At 40.3% G+C, this 27,278-nt stretch overlaps 1 protein-coding gene across 1 annotated transcript in view; it reads left to right on the top strand.

Annotated features, from left to right (window-relative positions):
• The window catches only part of NINL (ninein like), a 123,012-nt gene that overhangs the window by 22,926 nt on the left and 72,808 nt on the right, over window positions 1–27,278 (top strand). Inside the window, exons 5-10 of the mRNA XM_036752359.1 lie at window positions 1,652–1,718; window positions 5,621–5,805; window positions 7,377–7,529; window positions 16,880–17,050; window positions 23,364–23,497; window positions 25,561–25,701. Of these exons, the coding sequence (XP_036608254.1) occupies window positions 1,652–1,718; window positions 5,621–5,805; window positions 7,377–7,529; window positions 16,880–17,050; window positions 23,364–23,497; window positions 25,561–25,701 (851 nt within the window). The remainder of the gene's footprint in view (window positions 1–1,651; window positions 1,719–5,620; window positions 5,806–7,376; window positions 7,530–16,879; window positions 17,051–23,363; window positions 23,498–25,560; window positions 25,702–27,278) is intronic.

Here is a 27,278-nt window from a genome sequence, read left to right as displayed (position 1 = left end):
CATATGCTGATCCAGTGAAGGGCATTGTGGTAGCTTGGAAAGAGTGCTAGCTTGGGTGTCAGAGGGGCTCAGTCTGTGTCCCTGAGAGAATGATCATAGAGCTATGAGCACGCTGAAAAGATAAATTGTATTTTATTAACTAGGGTTATTCCTGTACCAGCAGTAGACAGTAGGTAAGAATGTAAGCAATGCCAAATGGTAGCAGACTAGCACTGACCAAGTGTATGATGGAACTAGAGGTCATTTTAGTGGGGGGAACTTGAGTGATTCCCTCTGTGTCTTGAGATCAAAAGGTTACGGAGATACCAGGAAAATTCTGTAACTTAGGAGTAGATAACTATGAGCATGGAACATTGTATATATTGTCAGACCATTTTGTTATATAACCCCCCTCATTTCTTACATGAGGAAACTGAAGCCAATTGAGACTTGCTCAAAGTCACATAGATTAGGAAGTAGCAAACGTGTTTTGAACCCAGGTCCTCTGATACTACACTGTATACCAGCTCCTCTGTCAAAATGGGATGCTCTTTCCATTGCATCACACGGTCTCTACATTTGCCCTCTCTTGTTGTCCTAATTGGATCCTCTTTCCACTAACATCCACTGGGTCCACTCCTCTGACTCCAAGGCCAGTATTTTACCAGACCATGTTGCTTTACGCCATGCTGTCTCTAACAGACTTAAGTTCAACCTTGGGTACTTAAGAGAGGCGTAACTTCCAGTAATGAAGGCGGGGGAAGCTGGTAAATATTAAACAATTGGTTTTCTTTGAGGAGGGGGGTGGGGGAGGGTTATGTGCACAGCACATTTTTAATTGCATTATTAACATTTTCTCCATCATTTTCTTATGTCTAGAAAATCAATAGAATAATAAGTCAATCCTTGATTTCTGGCATTTGCCAATTTCTATACTACGTACCATGGGAAGTCTTGTTAAATATGAGGCCCTAAGGGAGGGGTTCTTAACCCAGCGTCCATGAACTTCTTGTGTCTGTGTTTTTAAAAACATTTTCATAACTGTATTTCAGCATATTTGGTTTCCTTTGTAATCCTGTGCATTTTATTTTACCCATTTAAAAAACATCATTCTGAGAAGGAGTCTCTAGACTTCACCAGACTGACAGAGGGTTATATTGAACTAATGCTTTCCCCATTGTTGTTGCTGTTCATTTGTTTCAGTCGTGTCTGACTCTTTGTGACCCCATTTGGGGTTTTCTTGGCAAAGATACTGGAGAGGTTTGCCATTTCCTTCTCCAGCTCATTTTGCAGATGAGGAAACTGAGGCAAACAGGGTTAAGTGACTTGCCCAGGGTCACACAGCTAGAAAGTATCTGAGTCCAGATTTGAACTCAGGAGGATGAGTCCTCCTGACTCCAGGCTTTCTCTATCCACTGTGCCACCTAGCTGCCCTAGGTACAAGATTCCAAAAGATTAAGAATGCCTGTTCTAAGGGCACCCTTAATAAAGATAAAGGAAACACTGGCAAAGATTTGAAATTTCATTCTTGTTTCCTGAAACCACTTAATTGATTTGTTCGGGTTTGAATTCCTTTTATACCAGACTTTCTCCACAATTAAGCCACACTGCATTTCTCTCTAGCCTCTTCCCTTCACTTAGACATTCTCTTTTTCCATTAATTTTTTCACAGAGTCTCAAGTCAGATGAAGAAGCTGAAAGTGCTAAAGAACCCCAGAACAAGACTTTTGAAACACAAGGTAAGAATGAAACTTGTTGCCTCATTTGTAATAAATTGGCCATTGTTTGGTCTGAGAGTACTAAGGTAGCGAGTGCTCCAATCAATCCTTCAAGATTGTCCAACTAGCTACACCGCAGGGTGAGGTAAGAGTACACTAAGTACTTTTGATGTTGGTTGTTCAGTCGTTTTTTTTTGCAGTCATGTCTGACTCTTTGTGAGTCCATTTGGACATACTGGAGTAGTTTGCCACTTCCCTCTCCTGCTTGTTTTACAGATGAGGAAACTGAGGTTAACAAGAATAAGTGACTTGCCCAGGGTCATATGCTCGTAAGTAACTGAGGCCAGAATTGAACTCAGGAAGATGATTCTTCTTGACTCCAGGCCTGGCTCTATCCACTGTGCCACTTAGCTGCTCATTTGATTTACCCAAGGCGAAAATATTAGCAGGATTTGCATGAAGGATTCTAGTCAACCAAAGGAATAGAGAACTTCAGAACATGGTTCTTGCCTTCAAGAAGCTCATCATCTAGTTAGGAAGACAAGATTAACATTCATGAAATGATAGTAAAGGAGACAAGCTAGTATATCATTAAATATTAAATTATTTGATACAGAATATAATTCAATTCAATAAACATTTATTAGGCGATTGCTATGTGCATGCTATACACACAGTGTGAATTCAGTGGAGAAAAATAATTGAAGAGGGGAGACTCCATAGAGGATCGAGATTTAGGTTGAGCCTTAAATGATGGGTAGGATTTAGATAGGCAGAGAACAGATGGGGACACTTTTCTAACAGGAGGAACAACATGAGTGCAAGCATGGAAGGAGGACTTAGCACTAGCATGTTGATAACACAGTAAACAGACTAGTCAGACTAAAGTGGAAGGAGGGAGAGTGTCAGGATATAGATAAAAAGAAGGTTGGATAGATAGCATGGACTATTTATGGGGAACTTTGAAAGACAGGGAAAAATTATTAAGAAGTAGAGTTTTGGCTGATATAGTAAAAAAACAGGAAGCCATTGAAGCTTTTTGAATATAGGAGGGACCCCAGGAAAGTAGTTTTGGAGGAAGATTAGTTTAGGGCCATGTGTAGGATGCATCGGAGAAGGGAAAGCCGGTATAGCTCAGGCTACTGAGATCTTTTGACTCTAAAGAATTAATATTATGGCACAGAAGCTTTGCCTAAGGTATAGTGGCCATACTACATCTAAAGGGAGATGGGTTCACCTGAATGCTCTAAGGACGTGGCTTTCTTCTTGGGGAAGAACAGTGAAACAAAAACTGTTTATAAAACCACCGAAGACATCTACATTTCCTCAAGGTGACTGTCAGCAGAATCTGATTCCAAAGGGATATTCTAAAACTATGTACCTGTGGCCATCGGCTTAAAGGATCTTAAGACTACTGGACCTTTGAAGAGGCATCTATAGATCCCAGAACATTAGTACTGAAAGAGAGTTCAGAGATAATGTATTCCACATTCCCCGCCCCACCCCCCCACCCAGTTTCATTAGTTTTGTAGTTGAGGAAATCCAAGGCCAAGAGTCAGGGCAATGACTTAACCAAGGTCACAAAGCTAATAGACTTGATTCAAGTCCAGTGTTTTTTGTTTGTTTTCCTACTCCAGGTTATCTGAGCCAATTTTTTAGGGGTTTCTATAACAAATACCAGTCCCTAATGTTGGCTTGGTAACTTGAAGCAGCCTCACTCTGCCTTATCAAATCCAGGCCATCAAGGACTAATGAACATCAGGGTTGGATATTTAGCTTCTCTGCATGTTGATGGACACCTTGGGCTTACCTCCTGACATCAGTCCTGTAGAGTTTAAAGGGAGAAGCCTGGCCAACCAGCACAGGCACCTGACACTGAACTTGTATTTTCTCTGAAATTAAAAATTAGCTGCCATTAGCATACTCTTTCTATTTCTGTTTCTGTAAAAGTCAGACTCCTTTGAGTAAGAAAAAAATCAATCCAATCCAATCTACATTTGTTAGAAAGCCTAAGTAGGTGTTAGGCCCGATTAAGTGCTGGGGATACAGTTAATAAAAAGAAAGACAGTCACTCTGTGCCCTCAAAGAACTTGCAATCAAATTGGGGGGAGACAGCACACAAAAAGAGGTTGGAAATGAGGGGAAGGACACTGGGCGGAGGAGCGGATGCAAAGGGCAGTGAATCAAGAAGTGCGGGCTCTGCCCTCCATCCAGGAAGGCCTTGGGAAACGTTTGGCACTCTGCCCACCAGTCCTCCAGGACGGAGGACAGCAGGGGATGAGGGGGGTGGTGTCAGTCAAGGCCTCAGTTAGCAGCCTGGTGATGAGGTTAGAGAAGTGATGAGCCTAGGCAGGGACAGGCATCTTGTGCTGTAGAGTGGAAACCTGGCAGTATAGCACATGCTGAGTGAAGTAAGGAAAAAGAAAAGGGAGACCTATTCCACTCATAATATTTCCATTGGTAGACTTTTATACTTCAACCAGGCATGGTAGAAAAAGGCCATTGTATGAGAGGTATTCAGTCACAAAACTGCCTACACCCTTAGGAGAAACCCAGCCCCAAAACATTTAGGTGACCTTTTCCTGAGGAACAGGTTTAGATTTGTTTTAAACTGGTTCCTTTATAGACTTGTAAGGGAGCCTTTACCTTATAGCTCAGAGCTCACAGCAAGTGTACTAACACTCATATATAACTACAGAATAATTAGATGTTTCTTTAAAATTTGACTTTCTACTGACCCTGGGAAATAAATCCCTAAATCCTCAGCGCTTTGAAAATTAGAATTTTAGACCTGGAAAGGTCCTCAGAGATCATTTAGATCAATTTGCGTCCTTTCCTGTTTTTTTAATCTATAAACTTCAGTGTCACTTGTGTGTTGTGCATGTACAAATAGATTTAATTTTCTTAGTACAACCCGGTCTATCCACATAACTCAGACCATGGAATGCCTTCACAGGACACATTCAGATCACTCAGGCAGAAGTACGGCTTGGAACCTAATGGTTTGCTATCTTGCCTCTGTTCTTGCTCCACTCAGCAGGCCTAGCCTGAGTCCACATGTCTGTTGCTCTCAGCAGTGGTTATATGCAGAAACAAGTTGTAAGATAATTTAAATTTCCTTCACACATACATCCTAATACATCTGCAGCCCTTGTGTTCTCCTAAGATATACCCTGTGAATAAATTGAGCTCTGAGACACTAGCTGGTAAAATCAAAGGAAAAAAGACATTTTAACCAAAATTTGTCTATTTTTAATATATAGTGTTCTTTTTTGTATGTTTATATCTTACCTAAGTATGGGATTTTTTTAGACTTTGTTGATTTATTTTTTACATTGCTGTCATTTCCCAGTAATCTCTCACCAATATAACCATATGTATATTGTAATGTTGAAGTACAATGAAACAAAATCTGTAAAAACATTGGCCTCAGTCTGATAGCAGATGCCTCTACCTGTTCCTATGGTCTACCACCTTTTTGTTGAGAAGAAGGAAATATGTTTCATCATCAGTCTGCTGGAATTAGAATTGGTCTTCTTGTGTTGATCTGGGTTCTCATCCTTTTTTTTTTTTTTAGCATTATTTTCCTTTATATTACTGTAGTTGTATAAACTATCTTTCTGATTCTGCCTTCATATCATGCGTGCAAGTCTCCTCAAGTTTCTCTTATCTTTTCATAGTCATATTCACCTCTTATATTGTGATAGTATTCCATAACATTCACGCTATAATTTGTTCCACCATTCCCCAGTTAATGGGAACTCATTTTGTTTCTAGCTGTTTGCTATCCCCACAAAAGGGTTGCTCTGAATATTTTGGTAATTCTATGGCTCTCAGTGAGAAAGTTTGTGAAAAAGTTTCTCTCACATTTTAAAATTTCTCAAATATTTACCTGAATGGCTTTATTTCTCTTTGATTTGCAGGCCAAACCTGGAACCCTGAGGTATTTGGGAATTGCCCAAAGTCCCCCAATGCTTCCCTAGATGTAACTGAGAACCAGGTCCGGGGAATCTGGGAAGAACTTGGAGTTGGAAGCAGTGGTTATCTCGATGAAGAAGAGCTGGCAACAGTTTGTAAGAACATTGGACTGCAAGAACTTGAAAAAGAGGTAAGACAGCCTGAAATCGGCTTCATGCTGTGATTTACAAACACTCTGCTGGATTCTTGAAGGATTCAAAGTTCTGTTATGTCTCACAGCTCAGAGTGAGGTCCCAAGTGCAGAGACTAAAGGAAGGATGTATAAGAAGCATAGCTACGCATGGCCTGGTGATAGAATGGGTTCTGATAAACAATGAAATTAATGTTAAATGCTTGGAGGTAAAAAGCATTATTAAGAAGCCTTGTTGCATAGATGCTTATTGACTTCAATTTATAGAATCCTAGATTTGGGGCTGGGAAGGACCTTGTCAATCATCTAGTCAGATGGCCTTGTGGAGCAGTGGATAGAGCGCTGGGCCCGGAGTCAGGAAGACACATCGTCCTGAGTTCAAATGTGACCTCAGATACTTCCTAGCTGTGTGACCCTAGGCAAGTCAACTTAACCCTGTTTGCCTCAGTTTCTCCTCTGTAAAATGAACTGGAGAACCACTCCAATATCTTGGCCAAGAAAATCCTATATGGGGTCATAAAGAGTCAGACGTGACTGAAAAGCAACTAAACAACAAAGCTCCTTGTTTTTACAGATGACTCAGCTGAGGCATTAAGAGATTTAGCCAACATCACACAAGCAGTGTGTTGGCAGGGTCCTTCGGCACTCTTTCCACTGTACTACAATCTAGAGGGTTTTTTTATTGAAGTTTCTCATTTTTAGAATTGCATTTTGGTATATGACTGTGATGGAATACTACTGGGGTATAAGAAATGATGAACTGGTTGACTTTAGAAAAGCATGGAAAGACTTGTATGAAATAATGAAGAGTGAAATGAACAGAGCCAAGAGAACATTATACACAGTAAAAGCAATGTTGTTCTAAGAACAGCTTTAAACAACTAAGTCATTTTGAGTATTATAAATACCCAAATCAACTACAAAGGACATATGAAGATGCTACCCACATCCAGAGAAAGAACTGATAAATAGAAATATGGATAGTATGGTTTTACATATTATACACATATTTGTGTCTAATGGTAGCCTTTTCTAGGGCAGGGGAGGGAGGGAGGGAGAAAAAAAGTGCACAGCAGAGAAGAAAGCACAGAAAAGCAGCGTAACTTTGAAAATGATGCATGGTATTTATTACATTTTTTTTTAAAAGCATATAGTGTGAAATAGAAACTTATGGTTTTATACTGAATCTTCTTTTAATGTTGTACTACGTGCATGAAAATGTTCTTTGTCTTTTTGTATTTAAGCTCAAAATGAATGCAGAATTTTTTAAAAGAATTGCTTTTGAGAAGTTTTCTAAGTAAAAAGGAAGATAGAAACCAACCTTTCACTTAATAGTAGAATATGCTAACTGATTGTGCCACAAAAATTGCCTGTTACAAGGAGTTTCTAAAAGTTTTGTGTAATGGTAAAAACTCAGCAGACCACATTTCAGTCTGTGGACATACTTCCCCATGTTACTATCTGGGTTATAGGAGAGAGGGGAAAAGACATCTTGGACTTCCTAAAACAAATATGGCTGCAATACACAGAGATCATGTTCCTAATTCTGACTTTCAGTGTCTTTTCTCTAGGAACTTGAGGATTTGTTTAACAAACTGGACCAAGATGGTGATGGTAGAGTTAGTTTTAAAGAGTTCCAGCTTGGGGTATGCAGTCATGGACCCTGTTCAGTCCCTGGATCTTCCACTCCCATCAAACCTAACAACCACTGGCCACATCACCAGGTAAATCATGTAAATATTACTAGCTAAACTGGAAGGCTTGAATGACGAAAAGCAAAGCTCAAACAAGGACTGCAGCCTTTAGGTGCCTGAAATTCTCTGGTCATCAGTAATAGCACGCACATCACAGAACCATGCAAGATTTCTGATCCATATTCATGAGGACTCTGAGAGGTTGGTTGCTGGTGTAAGGATTGCCCTGAAATGCAGAATTTTAAATTTTCAATAAAATCTTTAAGCAGAAAAGAGAAAATGGCCCCGAAGAACTGAGATAATAGAGTGATAAATCTAAAATTGGAGGGGAACCTCAGAAACATCTAGTGTGACTCCCCTGTTTTATGGATGAAGGAGCTGAAGTCTACTTGTGACTTGCCTAAGGTCATACAAGTAGTAAATGTCCAGAGAGGGATTTGAAGCCTGTTCTTTGGAATCCAGGGCTTTCTACAGCAGTGTTGTCAAACTCAAATAAAGAGGGATCTCTGTGCCAGCATATTGACTTAGAAAAGCACAAATTAGTATTAACTATGTTTCATTGTATTTTTATTTTGTTAAGTATTTCCCAGTTACATTTTAATGTGCTTCAGCTGGGTGAGAATTCAACACCTCTGTTCTATACTGTATATATACTATATTTACCTTCTAGAAGAGAGTTTAAATAAATGTTTATTGATTGATTATTAATTGAGAGCCTAAATCGGGACTGTTTTTAGTAGCGTAAGACTATTATAAATTCAAAGCTGAAAGGGATCCCACAGATCATCTTATCTAGGAATTCTTAAATTTTTTTCTTTGTGTCATGGTCCCTTTTGGCAGTCTGGTAAAACCTATGGATCTCTGCTTAGTGTCAAATCAAACAAGCATTTATTAAGCACCTGCTATGTGCTAGGCACTGTGCTAAATGTTGGGAAGTACAAAGAAAGGCAAAAAAAATAATCCGTTGTCAGAGAACTCCCAGTGTAATGGGGTAGACAACATACATACAACTATGTACAAAGAAGAGAGGTACAAGAGAAGTTGGAGATAATCATAGAGGGAGGGTACTAGCATTAAGGGGGATCAGGAAGGGTTTCTCAAAGAAAGTGGGAGATTTTAGCTGGGAGTTGAAGGAAGCCAGGAAAAGCAAGAGGCAAAGATGAAGAGGAGGAGCCTTCTGAGCATGAGGAGCACCCAGTGAAAATGCCCAGGGTTGGAAGATAGAATGTCTGGTTCAAGGAACAGCAAGGAGGCCGGTGCCATAGCATCAGAGAGTATAATGGAGTGGAGTAAGGTGTAATAAGACTGGAAAGATAGGAAAGAGGCAAGGTAATGATGGGCTTTTAAAAGGCAGGAGATTTTATATTTGATCCTGGAAGTGATAGGGAGCCACTAGAGTTTGCTGAATGGAGTTGGGCAGGGTTGATGTTGTCAGACTTGCTCTTTAAGAAGATCAGTTTGTGTATATGTAGAGCCTATATCAGGTTGCAGACCATCTTGGGGAGGGAGGAGGAGAAAATTTAAAATTTTTGAAGTGAACATTGAAAAATAAAAATAAATAACTAATAAAGAAATTTAAAAACAAAAAACAAAAAAAAGATGAGTTTGACAGCTGAGTGAAGGATATATCTGAGTGAGGAGATGCTTGAGATGGAGAGGCCAACCAGAAGGCCATTGCAGCAGCCCAGGCATGAAGTGATGAGGGACTGGTGGCAATGTCAGCAGAGAACGGGGTATGTACGAGAGATGTTAGGAAGGTAGAACCAACAGGACTTGAGCAGATTGGATTTGGGAGGTGAAAAGAGTGATGAGTCAAGGGTAACACTTAGATTGTTGGGTGACCAGGTGAATGATGGTGCCTTTGACAATAACAGAAGTCAGGAAGAAGGGAGGGCTTGGGGAAAAGATAACTAGTTCAGTTTGGAGTATGTTGAGTTTAAGATGTCTGTGGGATAGCTAGTTTGAGATGTCTAGTAGGCAGTTGTAGATGTGAGACTAAGGTGAGGAGAGAAGTTAAAGTGGATAAATGTGTCTGAGAATCATCAACATGCAGATAATAATTGAATCCATGGGAGCTGATGAGATCAACAAGCAATAAAGGGAGAAGAGAAGAGTGCCCAGGTTAGAGCCTTGGGGGACATTGAAGGTTAATGGATGTGACCGAGATGAAGGTCCAGCAAAGGTGATTGAGGAGTAATAGCTTCCCAGGGTTGTTGAGAATAAAATGACATATTTACAAAGTATCTTGCAAGACTTAAAGCAATAAATAATCATGCTGGCTATTCTTCTCCTCCTCCTCCTTGTTATTATTCTTGTCCTTGAAACTTCTCTAACTTGGTAGGACTTGCTAGTTTTCATATTTCACTGGCACTGTCTCCCAGGGGTCATATGAGGAAGGCCTTCATGGAGGAAAAAAATAATTTTATGGTGACTTGTTTGTCATGAAGTTTTTCTTAATACTGGAACACTGATACTGTCCTGCTCTAACCCTATCCTCTATCTTCACACCAGTTCTATAAGGAAATGAGGCCATGGAAAATTTTCGTAAGTGGGAGTTTTTCAAATACTTCTAATGCCATGATTGTATTTTGTGGTGGGTATAGGAGTGAAGCTATTGCCATGTTATTCCTTTTCCTAGGCAGTGGGCCTATTTGAGAACTGAAAATTCGGATTAGCCAGGGTGCAAGAAAAGAAAAACAAACCAAGTAACCAACCAGCTTCGGTTTTTCTGAACTGCTTCTCTCACCCCCCTCTTCCTTTTAAAATTGTTTTTCTAAAGAAAGACTACTGGATAGAGGGGGGAGGAGGAATATATTTAGAAGTGAAAAACAAAGGCATCAGTTTTTTTAAAAATAGCTTCATTTCTCATTGGCAATGAAGAATGGTGCTGGGAATGTTTTTCCTTGTGTGTATGTGTGTGTGTCTCTATATGTATACATCATGATTTCAGTAGTATGGGAGTTCTTCCATTGGAGTATTTCTTTCACCTAGATCATAAACCCTATTGTACATACTTAGCTGGTCATTTCATGACCAAAAAAATTAGTCATCTTGTACCCAACTCTTTGGTGCTAAACCTTGCTGAGCTTAGCGAGACTGGTCCTCAGACAAGCGCCAGAGTTATCCTTAAAGCCTTTCCTCTTTGGTAGGGCTTACTGGAGCTGATGCTTTAATGGCAAAATGAAGTAATTCTTTGTGTGTTTACATTTATGTGTGTATCATATGTGTGTAAAATATGGCTTTAACCATTCTCATGCTTTGTATAGTAGGAGAACTACCAAGGAAAGATAATTTCTTTTGGATGGTTGTGTTAGGGGAAAAAGTTTCATATATTCTCCTTTTATTGCTTTGGAAAGCTTGTGTATGTGTAGAGCCTATATCAGATTGCATCATAGGAACTTTTAAACAGGGTTAAGTACCAGAGATGGAGAAGAACATAGCCTCCCAGGGAATCACTTAGTTATTTTCAGACAGCCCTCTTCTTCGGCTCATAAGGAAGCAAGTTGGAATCTCATTTCTCTTTGGAACATGGATATCTGCTCAGGCAGGGAGTAGTTTTTGAAGTTCTCGGGAGCTCCAGGCCTGCAGAGGCAGTGATCTACAGGTCACACTGAGAAACTTGAACCTATTCCAACAAAAGCTTCTCAGGCAGGAAAGAAAGGGGTGAAGTGAGCCATGTGAGTCCTGATTAGAAACCCGAGCAAGAGATTATTTCTGAGCATTGCTGTACTATCATGGATGAAAATAATAGCTAGCATTACATAGCACCTACTATTGCCAGGCAGGAGATCAGATCAATCAATACTTAAAGAAATGAAGGCTATTCACTGGAAGGTCAAGCACTAAAGCCGAAGCTTAAAAACTTTGGCCACATAATGAGAAGGTGGGACTCATGGGAAAAGACCCTGATGATGGGAAAGATTGAAGGTGAAAGGAAAAGGGGACAGTGGAGGATGAGATGGATAGATAGTGTGATAGAAACCATGAACATGAACTTGGACAACCCTTGAGAGATAGTGAAGGATAGAAGGGCTTGGTGTGCTATGGTCCTGTGGGGTCATGAAGAGTCGGGCAGGAGCGAATGACTGAACAACAACTGGCGCTGTGCTGAGCACTGTACAAATATTACCTTGTTTGGTCTTCAGGGCCATCCTGTGGGGTAGGTGCTATTGTTACTTCCACTTTACTAATGAGGAAACTGAGGCAAATGGGGTAAGTGACTTGCCCAAGGTCACAGAGCTAGTACGTATGTAAAGCCACATTTGAACTCAGGTCTTCCTGATGCCAAGGCCCAGCTGTTTATCCACTATGCCACCTAGCTGCGCATTATTAGCAACATTTAGTACGATGATAAATTTAGACATTGGTGGAGGAAATTCAGAAGGAATGGAAGCTCTGGTTTCAGAAATGTCAGTTGGTAAATCTTAGTGTGATCAGAATCTAGATGTACCTGGGTTTGTGAATATAATTGCTTCACTGTATGTCATCAAGGCAGAAACTATCCAGAAACTATTCCATCACTGGGCAGGTTGGACAAAAGTACAGGAAAGAGGCCCCACAAGGCCCATTCTAGAGCATTGGACAGCAAAGAATAGGCTGCCTATTCTCAAGGGTCCTTTGGGTTTGCGGGATGCTTTTTCTGTAGTATAAATGTTTATGGATTTGTTTCTGGCCTAAATTAATTAATCTGCTTGTTTATCCTTTGTTAGTATGTCATCAAAAGCAGGGCCATTCTTCCCCAACATTCTGGGTTTTTGTTTCTTTGTTTTTTGCGGTCTAGTAGGGTGTAGGTTAAGTGTTTTCTACGGTCTTATGTCCCTTTACTGAAATAGTCAATGGACAAAGAATGTTTGAGAAGTGGTTTTCTGCAGTCAGCAGGAGTATTTCTTCCAGGATATATAAAATGACATGTGGGAGAGTATGGGGGAGTGAAAGGCAGGGGGGGCAAACTTGGCCTTGAAGCTCCAGTTTTTGGGGTACTTTCCTATGTCTCTCGTTAATAGGAGCTGGGTCTTTCAGGTTGCCATTTTATGACAGGACCTGGAAAAGAAACAGAGGCAGTGGGAGCAGGGCCAGCTTATGCAGCCGTGTTGGTGCTTCTTGATATGGTTTTCCCCCTGGAGTTTGAGGCTGTGCGTTATAGTTATGTCATTATTTTGTCTAAAAGGGATCATTTAGGGATGTCCCCACCCAGGTTGACAAATGTTTATCAAGTATCCACAAGACTTTTCTTGTTTTTCTTAGTGGTAAAGGACCTGCCAGAGAAAGACATCTATGATCATCTGGTATGTCTGCCTTTTCCTACCCTGTCTTCTCTGACACTGATGGTTGTGGAAACAGGGTCTGGTTATAAAGCAGTGTGGCCTGGTAGATAGACTGCTTCATTTGGGATCAAGAGAACCTGATTTCAAATCTCAACTAAGATTTCTTACTAGCTGTGGGACCATTGGCAAGTCACCACCTTTCTAAATCTCAGTTCCATCATCTGTCATTAAGGGATAATAACAGCTGTAATACTGATGTCATAAAGACATTATGTATTTAAAGCACATTGCAAACCATAGAAATGTCAGCTACCATAGGGGAGAAGTTACCATAGTTAAGCTATTTTAAGATATAGCACTAAACATGGAGTCATAGGGCCTAAGTTCAAAGCCCAAACACTTCTACTTATTCCTGTAAACCCGGGACAAGTCTCTTAATTTCCTGGGGACTCAGTTTTCTCATCAACAAAATGAAGGGCTTGGACCAGGAGGTCTCTAAGGTCTGTTCTACCTGGGGAGTATTGCTCCTGTGGGGTAATCACAAGTGTGGCTTTTTCTTTTAATGATTAGTCTCATTCTCTCATAGAGAAGGCAGTAGAAAACTTCAGATTTGGTCCTGGTATTCTAAACTCCGACCTTTTCTGGTTTCCCCTACCTTGATACTTAATACTCCTTGATCCAGAGTGTTGGCTTCTAACTCCAGTGATCTCCTAACTATTTGTGAAGGGCTTTTAAAAGTGATGAGCAATTGAGGACTCGGAGTAAATTTCTATGTGACCCCTTCCCCCTTAAGTGGTTGGTTTGTCTCCTAGATCTGATTATATGCTCCCTGCACCCTTTCTAACCTCAAGTATAATGAAGTTGAAAGAAAATTCCTAGTATTAGGTGCCTCATTCCACAGTTATTCTTCCAAATAAAATTTTTCTGGGTCTTCTCTGAAGAATTGGGTGACAGTGGAATACAGGGACTGAATGTTACATAATTGTCATATTCAATCACTGTATCAATTGTTTTTATTGTTACCTTGTTAGAAGGCAGGGTTCAGTTCCCAGGGATTGAGCTGGAGGGGCTCATCTAGAAATGCTTGTGATGTAAAAACAAAAGTCAACAAAATAAGCATTTGTTAAGCAATATTATGTGCTAGATACTGTGTAAGTGCTGAAGATGGAAAGAAAGTTCAAAAAAGTCCCTGCTGTCAGTGAGCTCATAATCTAATAGGGGAGACAGCATGTAAACAGTTACATACAAACAAGATATATATGCAGGATAAATTGGGAATGATCTGAGAGAGAAGACTGGGAAAGTATGAGGAATGGGAAAATCTTGCAGAAGGTGGAATTTTAACTCAGGCTCGAAGAAAGCCGGGGGAGCGAGGACATAGAGACAATTAGGGAGACCATTTTAGGCATGGGAGACAGTGAAAATGTGCAGTGTCTGAAGATGGCGTGTGTGAGCCACAACACACATGGGCCAATGTCACTGAATTGGAGAATACATGGATGTGAGTAAGGTGTAAGAACCCTGGGTAGATTGGAAAGGATAGGGTTTTAAAGGGCTTTAGATGCCGGAGGATTTCATATTTGATCCTAGTGATGATAGGGACCTATTGAAGTTTAATGAATGGAATGGGGTGGAGAATGACATGGTCGTATTTGTTCTTAGGAAGATGAATTTGACAGCTAAGTAAAAGATGGAGTGGAGTGGGAGAAGACCTAAGGCAGTGAGGCCAAGCAGAAGGCTGTTGCAGTAGTCCAGGCATGAGGTAATGAGGGCTTGTGCTAGAGTAATGACAGTGTCACAAGCGAAGGGGTGTATATGAGATATATTATGACAACAAATTGGGTATGGGGGAGTAAGAGAAAGGGGATGGTTTTGGAGGAAAGATTATAAGTCCTGTTTTGGACAAGCTGAGTTTAAGGTACCCATGAGACATCTAGATTGAGATGTCCAATGGGAAGTTGGAAATATGAGAGGTTAGAGCTGGATAAATATGTCTGAGGATCATCTATATAGACATGATCGTTGAGCTCATGATAGCTGATGAGAACACCAAGTGAGATAGTATAGAAGAGAAGAGGGCCTGGGAAAGAGCCTTGCGGGGTACCCACATTTAGTGAGTGTGACCTGGAAAAGGCAGAGTCAGACAGGGAGTAGGAGATACAGGAGCAAGCTGTATCATGCAAACCTAGAGAGGAGTGTCAAGCAGAAGAGGGCGATGATCGATGCTGTCAGAGGCTACAGAGAAGTCAAGAAGGATGAGGACTGAGAAAAGGCCTTTGGAGTTGGCATCTGTAAAATCTATTTTTTAAAATGGTTTTGTCTAATAAATATTTTAAGTGTCTATTTTGTGCATGCCCCTGTACTAAGTGTTGTAGAGGCACCTTTTCCTCCAGGAATCTACAATCTAGTAGGAGAGATAGAGGGTAGCTAGGTGGGGCAGTGGATAGAGTGCCAGCCCCTGGAGTCAGGAGGACCTGAGTTCACATTCAGTCTCAGACACTTAATAGCTTTGTGACCCTGGGCAAGTCACCTAACCCTGTTTGCCTCAGTTTCTCATCTGTAAAATGAGCTGCAGAAGGAAATGGTGAACCACTTTAGTGTCTTTGCCAAGAAAACCCCAAACAGGGTCACAAAAAAGATGACTAATCAACTAAATAACAACAAAATGGAAGGATAGAACAAGTGCTTAAAGTAACTTCCAATATAGATTAGTATATGATGAGTGAGGTCAAGTGGTATGGTGGGATAGAGCACTTGACTTGGAGTCAAGAGATAACTTGGAATCTCACCTCCAATACTTAATAGCTTTGTGGCATCTTCTCTGAGCCTCAGTTTCCTCCTCTGTTAAATGGGGATGATAATGTCTAGAGTACTGACTTCACAGGGTTATTGTCTGGATGCAGTGAGGCATTGTGGATTACATGTGTTGCCAGCCTTCAGTGTTCTATGTTACTGTTAAAAGCTTGGTATGACAAAATCAAATCAACAAGTAACGAGGGATAAATGTGACTAGCACAGACTCAGAAGCCAATCTAGAGTGGCTTAGGCCAGAGCTGAAAACCTGAGGTGACCCTGGCATCTAAAAGTGCTGAACTATCCACTTTCAAGCTATGGCCATTTATGAGGGACAATGGGGCTGCTGAAGATGCCAGAGAAATTTAATAGGACCGAGGGCTATTGGTGGACATTTTTTTATGTGTATCACATTCATCTTATTCTATACATGGTGTCCCAAAAGTCTTGGTGCAGTCTTTAAGCGAAGACATTACTCTTAAGACTTTTGGGACACCCTGTATGGAGAGCATTGCTTAGAATTTGTTGCAGCATATTACTTTTGTGGCCAGCTAGGTGGTGTAAGGAATAGAGCACCAGGCCTGGAATCATGAAGATCTGAGCTCAGTTCTAGCCTCAGACACTAAATAGCCGTATTACCCTCGGCAAGTCACTTTACCCTGTTTGCCTCTGTTTCCTCATCTGTAAAATGAGCTGAAGAAGAAAGTGGCAAACGACTCCAGTATCTTTGCCAAGAAAACCCCAAATGGACAAACAAAGAGTCAGACGTGACTGAAAAATATCATTACTTTTGTCAAACAGCCATATGTTGATAAATGTCTGTATACAAACATATACATATGGAAATGAAAATCATAGTATCATAGATATACATACATATGAACACATGCATATATACATTTATGTACACATACAAACATGCATGTGTATATATGTATACATATACGTGTGTGTGTGTATGTATATATGTGTGTCAGCGAGGCGACATAGTAGACAGAGAGCTGGTCCTGGAGTCAGGAAATTGAAATCTAGTCTCAGATGTTTAATAGCTGTATGAACCTGAGCAAGTCACTTAACCTCCATTTGCCTCAGTTTCCTCAACTGTAAAATGAGAATAATAATAGTACCTACCTTCATGGTTATTTTGAGGATAAAATGAGATAATATTTATAAAGTACTTGGCATAGTGCCTGGCATAGAGTGTTTTCTAAAGGACGGTTATCATCATTATCATCCTTGTTACTATCGTATATACATCACATATACATGTATATATGTTATGTATACAGATATGTCTTTTTTTTTTTTTTTACCAATCTGCAGGTCTATGAGGAGAATGGCTGTAGAACCTCCACTACCTCATCCCTTCTGTCCATTTGCATGGATGTGCACCTCTTCTCCAGCATTGATGATGGCACTGGGTTTGCTGTTCCTGAGCAAGTCATAGCCGTTTGGGCACAAGAAGGCGTAAAGAATGGCAGGGAGATCTTGCAGGTTTGATATAGACCATTTGGTACTGGAGCAAAGTGCCTTCCTTAAAAGGGCTTGGAGCCAGAATAAGCATGGAAGCTGTGGGGTTTCCTCCATCCATAGCTGGAGAAGCATAGGGTTTAGAAAAGGGGAAAAAAAAACAAACCAGAGGGAACCAAGTAGAATAGAATTTTGCTTTCAGGAGATTATAGATAGAATGTGTACATATGTGCTTTCCTATTTTGTTGTGATAGAAAATCCTTAGCAGGGAAGGTTGGTTTGAAACACTCAGTACTCTTGTCTTCATTTCAAGATTTAAAATGAAAGATCATAGAAGTCAGAAGGGAGGACATCTCTGCCTGTGGATCTATTAGGGGGGTTAACTGTACTGCTGTATAGGAAGAAAACACATCCACAGACTCATATTTCTACTTAATAATAATAATAATAATAGCTAGCATTTATGTAATGCTCTAAGGTTTGCAAAGCACTTAACAAATATTGTTTCATTTGATCTTCACAGTAACCCTGGGAATAGCTGTTATTATTATCCCCATTTTACAGATAAAGGAATTGAGGCAGACAGAGGTTAAACTGCTTCTCTGGGTTTACATAGCTAGTAAGTACTCGAGGTTGAATTTGAACTCAAGCCTTTCTGACTCCAAGTCCATCATTGTTTCCACTGCTCCACCTAGATGCCAGGTTTAGTAGTTAGATCCCTCCCTTGTTCTCAATGATTTAAAACATTTTATTTTTGTGCACACCAATACAATTATGTTTAGTTCAATAAACATTTAGTAAGTGGCTACTAAATGCCAGGCACCGTGCTAAGCCCTGGGGATACAAAAAGAGGCAAGAGACAGTCCCTGCCTTCAAGGAGCTTATAATCTAATGGGGGAAACAACATGCAGATAAACATATACAAAGCAAACTAGATATAGGATAATAGGAAATAAATGAAGAAGAGAAGGCATTGAGATTAAAAGGATTGGGGAAGGCTTCCTGTAGAAGGTGGGATTTTAGTTGGGACTTAAAGGAAGCCAAGGAGGTTTTAAAGGAAGAGTAGTTGGAGAAGAGGAGGGAGAGTGTTCCAGGCATGGGGGACATCCAAAAAAATGCCCAGAGCCAAGAGATGGAGTGTCTTGTTGGCGGAACAGCCAGAAGGCCAGAGTCACTGATTTGAAGAGTAAGGTGTAAGAAGACTGAAAAGGCAGGAGGGGGCTAGGTTATGAAAGGCTTTGAATTACAGACAGAGCATTTTGTATTTGCTCATGGAGGCAAGAGGAGGCCACTGGAAAGTTTATTGAGTAGAGGAGGTGACATAGTGAGACCTGCACTTTAGGAAAATTACTTTGGTGGCTGAATGGAGAATGGATTAGAGTGGGGAGAGACTTGAGGCAGGCAGATTCACCAGCAGGTAAATTTATTAATCAAGGTATGAGGTGATGAGGGCTGCACCAGAGGGGTTGGCAGTGTCAGAGAAGAGAAGGGGAAGTATTCAAAAGATGTGGCAAAGGTGAAGTCGACAGGCCTTGGCAACAGTTTGGCTATGGGGAATGAGAGAAGTGAGGAATCCAGGATGACTTCTAGGTTGTGAGTCTGAGGGCCTGGGTGTATGGTGTTATTCTCTGTAGTAACAGGGAAGGTAGAAGAGGGGTAGGGCTTAGAAAGCAAGAGAATGAGTTCATTTTTTGGACGTAGTGAGTTTAAGAAGTCATCCTGTTTGAGATGTTTGAAAAGCTGTTAGGAATGCAAGATTGGAAGTCAGAAAACAGTTTGGGCCAGGAAAGGTAGATTTGATCATCCTCAGCATAAAGATGGTAATTAAATCCATGGGGTCTGATGCAATCACCAAGTGAAGTGGCATAAGAGGGGAACAGAACCCTGAGGGATGCCTGTGGTTAGAGGGTGTGATCTGGAGGAAGATCCTACAGAGGAGACAGAGGAGTGGTTAGGTGTTTCTGCATCCTGTTCCTGCGTCCAGCAGGGTTTTGTGTATGGGTTTATGTTTTGGCATTACACCAAGATACTTTTCTTTTCAGTTTCTTGTTAACCCCAGAAGTTGTTTGGGAGCAGAAATAACCTGTTACCTCATCAGGTCCCTTGGCATTTGGTGGTGCTTATTCCAGATCATTTCTTTATTCATCTTCCATATACAGATTTCCTCATTTAGAAGGCCTGAGGCTGTCTCTCTTCTGAGAAGAGCCTGGTTACGAGAAAGGTTCTATTTTGGCAGATCTCATCTAACCCATGACACAGAATGAGCAGGTCTGCCATCCTTGCATTTCGATCCCCACTTTGTAGGGGGGATAGGTACTATATGATGGTTGTACTCTCCAGCCTTGGTAATTTATCTTTTCTTATAGTTTACTCTACAGTCAGAATTCCTGTGGTTTTCTTTGGTTTGATGCCGCTCACACTACTGGGTAACATCTACGAGAGTTTGAATAATTTTCTGATCTCCAACTGTGCCATTTATTTTTCCTAGAGACCAACAAAATTTCCAGCCGGTTCCTGATTACACATGGGGAAAAGGCATCTAAAGCCTTTCTAAAGAAAGGCTTGGCATTAATAATAATTATAACCACAGCCATCCCTTCCACATCTTGACTTTTCCTATCATGATTTTGATATATCATGGGTCTGCATGAAGAGATCAAATGGGAATTTGGGGGGGAGTTTTGCAGAAACTGCAATGACATCCAAAGGCCAGCAGAAGACACAGAAAAAGTTTAGAAACTTAGAAATATATAAAATAGATGCATAGTATTATATAATGTCAGCACATTTTATCTTTTACTACCATAAAAATTCAGACTTCTGGTACAAAGGGAGGGTCAAAAAATTTTGTGTGTATTTTCCAGATCTCGGGGCACCGTGCCCTTAACCCCCATTATGTGGAAGGGATGACTGTAGTACTATTGCAAAACACTTTACAAATATGACTCACAACACCTTGCAATGTCAGTTCTATGTTATCCCCATTTTATAGATGGGAAAACTGATGCAGACAGAGTGACTTGCCCAGGGTCACACAGCTAATAAATGTCTAAAGCCAGTTTTGAAGCCGTGTCTTCCTGGTTTCCGGTCCGGTATTCTATCCACTGTGCCATCTGGCCAGTTGCCTTGGAATGAGAACTTCTTATATGTGGAAACTTGGATCTTGAAATTTCATTAAACACAGTCAGAGCCTAGGGCACTTGAGACCATGGCTAAGAAACTCACCCACTATACCCTGCCTCTTACTCTTCTTCTAAAAGAGGAAGGGCTGAGCTACTGCCACTGGAACTTGAACCCTGGGTCTCCTTTTTTTCTAGCAGTACACAGGGTGAGGCTTTGATCACTTTCCTGTTTCCTTCTGGGTGACCTCTCAGGTCCATAGAGAGTAAAAAGAAAATGTGCTTGGACTAAGGAAGTTCTTTCTGCAATTTCTTTTTTGACTTAGAGTTTAGGGGAATATTTGTTGGGAGCAAGATGCATAGGTGGGAAGAAGTGCTTCTTGGCCCTAAGTAGTATCTTTTTATATTAAAAAAAAAAGGACTATACCATTATTAGAATGGAGAATAGAATCACAGAATTTCAGGACTGAGGGAACCATAGATATCTAGGGTGGTCCAGATTAGACCCTAGGTCCCTCAGACTCCAAACTCTGTTTTCTCCATTACACTACTGCCTCCTTTTTTGCTAGTCAGAAGGGAGGGAGGGAGGGAGGGAATAAGTGTTTATGTTTATATAACTCGTACTACGTGCCAGGGAGTGTGCTAAGTGCTTTACAAATATTACCTCATTTCATCCTTATAACAACTGTTACACGTGGATACTATCTTGTCCCCATTTTACAGATGAAGAAACTGAGGCAGACAGGTTAATTTATTTGCTCAGGGTCATACCACTAGTAAGGGTCTGAGGCTGGATTGGAATGCAGGTCTTCCTGCCTCCAGACCCAGTACTCTATCCACTGTGCCACCTAGCTGCAGTCAGAGAATAGCATTTCTTTCCTGTTAGGTTCTTCTTCCGGAGAAGGAGGCTTGAGCTCTTGCTCGTTCAGAGAGCCCATACACCCCCTTGACTCAGTCTGGCTAGTTCGAAGTCATTGTCATTTTTGGCAACTCTGTTCCTGAGGAGATAATTGCCCGCTGAGACTGGTTCTCCGGCTGCTCCTTTGCAATGCCCAAAGCTTTGTCATTGTCAGAAAGTCAGCACTTGTGTAATCATGACTTGTGTTATAATTATTGTTCTAACAGCTGACTCTGTGCTTTCCCTTTTCCGAACCCGCACATGAGCAATTCCTTTGCAGCATTCAGGGGAGGTTGGGAGATAGCGGGGCATTTATGCTTCTGTAGAACCAATAAGGAAATGAGAGTTTAAATGATACTCTGTTTGCCCTGATGCGGCTTGACCTGTATGCAGCCTTTAACATGTTTGATAAGGGTAGCTCAAAGTCCATAGGTGTGAAAACATGCTGATGTTATTATATTTTTATTTATTTATTATTTTTGGTAGGGGGGAAGGCAGGGCAATAGGGGTTAAGTGACGTGCCCAAGGTCACATAGCTAGTAAGTATGTCAAGTGTCTGAGGCCGCATTTGAACTCAGGTCCTCCTGACTCCAGGGCCAGTGCTCTACTTGCTGTGCCCCCTAGCTGCCCCTTATGTTGTTATATTTTTAATGGACATAAGTTTTGCTTATTTTTTTTTCTTTTTCCCCCATTTAAAAATTTTGTTAGATGCCTCTCTGGAGTAAGAAAGGGAGGGCTAAAGAGAAGAAATTAAGCAATGTAAAAACAAAAGATGTTAATTAAAAAGAAAAAACAAACCCTGCTTGTTAGAACTTATAGATCTTTGAGATGGAGCGAGTACAGAATTTCAGGTTCTCAACGTATTGACGTAGGTACCAGGCAGGATGCTAGGGCAAAAATGGAACCGAGGATTGGGCTTGGTGGTATCTGAGGTCCTTTCTAACTCTCAGATTCCATGTTGAAGGGGAGTGTGGTGTAGTGTAAAGAATCCATGTCAGAAGACATGGATTCAAATACTGGCTCTGTCATTGTCTGTGTGACCTTGGGCAAATCTTTGCCTCCCAAGCATTTCAGTTTCATCATCTTTAAAATTAGGGGATCAGGCTACGTGACTTTCATTCAAGCTCTAATTCAGTGAGTTGGTCAAGTGATCATAAATCATGCTAAGAACCAAGATCCAGGAATTATTCACAGCATAGAGACACATCTTCTATAGCATAACAGATGAATTTTCCTTTCCACAAAACACATGACTTCCTGTATCATTGAAAGAGAGACTACCTACATAAAGTGGCCCGCATGATGTCCTGTCCTGAGTAAAGCCCAAGGCTACAGGTAGCCCACAACACTCCCAAGGGTGGCTTGAACCAGATTAAAATATCACTAGGAAATATTTAACCAAATAAATAAAAGTTACATTTTGAAACTAAATCTGTATGTGGCCTGCAGAGATCCTTATGTATATATGATTAGTGACCCCCATTTCTATTTGAGTTTGACAGCACTGGGATAGTATAGTGATATTTCAGTTGGGAAGACCTATGTTCATATTGTTCCTCTAGACACAAGTTGTATGACTACAGACTTAACTTCCCTCAACCTCAATTTCCATATCATACATGATATTAATACCTGTAAGACATGTAGGCTCTACCTCCTAGGATCATGGTGATGCTCCAATGCAATGAATTGTGTAAAGTGTTTTGCAAACTTTAAATGTTACTATCTAAATGTCAGTTGCTGTGCTAGCTAGATAGCTAGATGGGATGTTATATAGAGAGGGTGTCCCAAAAGTCAAAGCTTATTAAAGCTTACAACTACATCAAGACTTTTGGGATTCCCTGCATATATAAACATATGTATGTATGTATGTATGTATGTATGTATACACACATACACATACACAATATATGTATACACATGTGTGTCTATATATGTGTGTGTATCTGTATCTATATCTATCTATATCAGGCTTCCCTAAAGTTTCAGTTAAAATCTCACGTTCTGCAAAAAGCCTTTACTGATGCATCTTAATGTTAGTTCCTTCCCTCTGAGATGACATTATCTCCATTTCATCTCGTATGTACCTTGTTCATACATGGTTGTTTGCATGGTGTCTCCTCCCTAAGGCTGAGCTTCTTGAGGCAGAGGCTGTTGTTTTCCTCTCTTTGTATCTGTAGCACTTAGCACATTGCCGGACACATAATAGGTACTTTTGAACTTGACTTTTTTAAATTAAAATTTCCAATAAATGCTGTTGATTATTGCTAGCAAAAGCCTCATCTGCCAATGACCCCAGTGGGATTTTTTTTATTTCTAGAACCTTGACTTCAACATGGAAGATAAGGTGAACCTTTTGGAACTGGCATGGGCCTTTGACAATGAGTTAATGACTGGTGGTGGAATTCAGCAGGCAGCCTTGGCCTCCTACAGACATGAACTCTGCTATCTACAGTAAGAGCCTTCTGTTTGTGCATGTTGGTTAGAGACTTGTGATGGAGTTCTGTGGGTATCTACATGTTAGTTAGTATTAATGACAATTTCAAACACGTGGGATGTGATATATATTGGAGGAAGTGTTGGACCAGTGGTCATGTCTATGGACAGTCTCCAAGGTGTCAGGGAAGAACAGCTACCCTTAGGAGCAGCCTGTGTTGTAGAACCCCCCTCTTTTATTATTTAATCAATGAACATTTATTAAATGCCTGCTGTGAACTTACATTGAACTTTGCCTTTGGAGGAGGGATACAAAATTTAAATAAGATGCCATTCTAGCATTCAGAGGTTATATAGTCTAATACCTCCAGTAAGATGCCAAATAACTGTAATGCACCTTATGCTTGAGAATCTCATTAGAGAGTTACAAAACAAAATGTTGGGTGAAATCTGAGGGAAAGGTTGTTACTAACCAGGGAACTGGTGCAGGCAGCATTTGAGGTAGGTAGGCAATCAAGAGGTAAAGGGAGAGAGAACAAAGGGGAAAGGACTGACTAGTGTCCAAATACCTAGGAAATTCTCCAAGTTATCACCAAAAAATAGGCAATATTGAAGGGGCCAATGTGCAGAACCTTTTCTTTTATCTACCTTTATACCTAGGTCAATGTATGGAAGGAGAAAAAAAAGGAATAAAGTGAAGGTTAAAGTTTCCTGGCAATACATTTTCCTCAGCCTGAATAACTTATGACTTCTCAAACTTGAAAACTGACACGTCCCCCTTGTCAGGTTTTCATTTTCGCATGGTTTGAGTGACCCTGAGTCTTACCTTATGAACCGAGGAACTCTGAAATCTTTTTGAAAAGGGACAGGAAACAATAATCTCTAATCTTATCAGTGTCTGAGCCAAATTATATCAAGATTCCAAGAGGAAGATAGAAATAGATTTTACTGTTTAGAAATTTGATCTTGCTAATCATCAAGATTGAAAATAGTCCAATAAACCAAGAAATTTTAAAAATCACTCTGATTTTCTCAATGGTGTTGGGTCCTGGATACCAAAAGGAAAAAAGAAAACATTTTCCAACCTCTTACACAGGCTACGAATAAGAGTTTGGACAGGGACAATATGTCAATTCCATTATGATCCCATTTTAATCAAATTCTATTTGAGATTTAGCTATTTATAGATTCCTTGTGTTTGCCAAGAAGATAAGTGGAATGATTATTTTTATATGTTTATTGATTGATGCTTTTAAAATTATAGGAATTATTGCAAATAGTACATTCTGTTCCCGAGGCAGTAAACAGGAAATAACATTAATGGAAAATTAACTCACTTTTCTTAAATTTTATGCTTCCAGATAAAATAACAAAAATTGTATTATATTAAGATGATAAAATCCAGATGATAACTGGAACCAATTAACATGCAATTTGAGGAATGTGTAAATAATTGAACATATAGTTTTACATATAATCCAACGTAGTGTTGCTTTTTCAGAATACATTTTTTAAGCACCTATTTTATGCATAACACCACACAGTATGATCTGGGAAAATAAAAGGCACAGTCACTTCTCTTTAAAAAGTGATAGTCTAGTTGGAACTGAGCAATTTTAGATAGCTTTGCTAGCTGAATTTAACAAAGGGCTGAACCTCTATTTTGAATTCCATGGAGTATAATCAGCAGGTTTTCCAAGTGGTGAGAGATTTGATGATAGGGAGAATTCTCCTTTTAGAACCCACTGACTTTATCAGCGAACCTTAAAAATTGTACTGGAACAGTGCTAGGCCAAGGCCTCAGCAGTGATCCACAGTGACCAGAAGACTAGCTCATCCCAGAGAGTGCTGGCCTGTTCCATCCGCCTTTGGCCTACTTGACTGAGTTTGCAGCCATATACAGCCAGTAGCAGTACTGCCTCCCAGTACCTATTAAGGATGGAAACAGACACTATCTCCCTCTCCATCCTGCCCTCACCAATTGCAAGTTCTTCTTTTATTTTAATCTCTCCACGTGAGGGAAAATAAGACTGTTGGTGTTGTGATTTGAATCCAGTAATGTTTCCTTCCTCCGTGAACAGAGGGCAAGCTGAGCAGGCAGAGAAGGAAAGAGACAAACTGAAGCATGATTTGGAGAAATTGGAAAAACGGAACTTGGAATTTGTCAAAGAAATGGATGACTGCCACATTGCCATGGAGCACCTCAATGAAAGCAAAATCAAGTATGTGAAGCCAAGCTCTTGGGGTCAGGTTGGCCAGTAAATTGTGGTTCTCCTGGAACCAGAGATGTTAATCCCTGTATTCATATACATTACGCTTATGTCCAGAGGGTCCTTACTGTATACCAGATGTGTCCGACTCACTGCCCAGCATTGCAAAACTCCGGAGTGACACTGAACCAGATTAAAATGTAATTGGGAAATGTTTAACAAAATAAATAACAATAAGGTAAAAAATAGATAATGTTAATTTGTGGTTTTCTAAGTTAATATGCTGCCCTCAGGGTTTCTGTTGGAGTGGACATCATTGCTGTACGACATGATGCTGCAGTGTGTCACCACTGGAGAGCAATGAACCTGAGTTCAAATCCAACCTCAGATACTTGCTGCATGATGCTGGGCAAATCGCTTACTCTCTCCCTGCCTCAGTTTCCTTATCTGTAAAGTGGGGATAATAGTACCATTTGTCTCCCAGGGTTGCTGTGAAGAGCAATTGAAGTAACATTTGTGAAGCGCTTTGCGATTCTCAAAGTGCTGTATAAATACTATTACTGCTGCTGTTTTTTTTTCTTTTTAGCTAAGGTTGCTAGGAAATAGCATTGATAATGCAGCTAGGCGTAGTGAAGAGAATGCTGAACTTAGAGGTAGGAAGATCTGACTTTGAATTTTGCCTCAGATGCAAGTCGCTTAACCTCTTTTGGCCTCAGTTTCCTCATCTGTAAAATGAGCATGATAGTTATCGCCCGGGCTTGTTGTGAGGAACAAATTAAAAAACAATTGAAAATGCTTTGTAAATCTTAAAGTGCTGTATAAATAAATGCTAGCTCTTATCTTAATTATCATCAAGATGCTTCACTTGTCTGAAACAGAGAAAATGTCCATTTGGATCTGTAAATTAGATTTATAGTCCACCCACCATTTTTTATTTTTTAAATCTGTGCATCTCAAATTTAATTTCAATCACTGATTTTTAAGCACCTGCTTGTGTGCTAGGGTCTAAGGATACAAAGATAAAAATAAAAGTTCTTATTCCCCAGGGGATTTCATTCAACTGAGGACAACATTATGTGTACACAAATAATATAAGAATAATTAAGGTGTGAGAGAACACTGACAGCTGGGGAAGGGAAGGGACCAGGGAAGGTTTTACAGAGGATCTAATACCTGAATTGAACCTCTAAGGAAGAGATGGGTTTCAAGAGGCAGAAATGAGTATGGCATTGCAGGGAAGGGATAGGTATAGCTTATGTGAATACCCAGAGAGAGGTGATGAAGTATCAAGGTCGAGAACAGCTAGTTCTTTTTGGCTAGAATATAGAGTTAATGAAAGGGAGTCACATGACATAAGGCTAGAAAAGTAGGGGAGAGCAAGATTCTGCAGGACCTTAAATGCTACAGTAAAGAGTTTACATTTTACACAAGAGACAGTGGACAAGCACTTTTGGTCAGGGGAAATCATATGATCAGAACTAAGTGTGATTATTTTGTTAGCTATGAGCAGGATGAAATGGAAAGGAGAGAGACTGGAAGGAGGGAAACTAATGAGGAGACTTAGCTAGCCAAGAGAGGTCACAAGACCT

Source organism: Trichosurus vulpecula, chromosome 3 (genome assembly GCF_011100635.1).
Source record: "Trichosurus vulpecula isolate mTriVul1 chromosome 3, mTriVul1.pri, whole genome shotgun sequence".
NCBI lineage: Eukaryota > Metazoa > Chordata > Mammalia > Diprotodontia > Phalangeridae > Trichosurus > Trichosurus vulpecula.
Note: the sequence above shows the minus strand (reverse complement) of the source record. Positions and strands in the feature narration are given on the sequence as shown.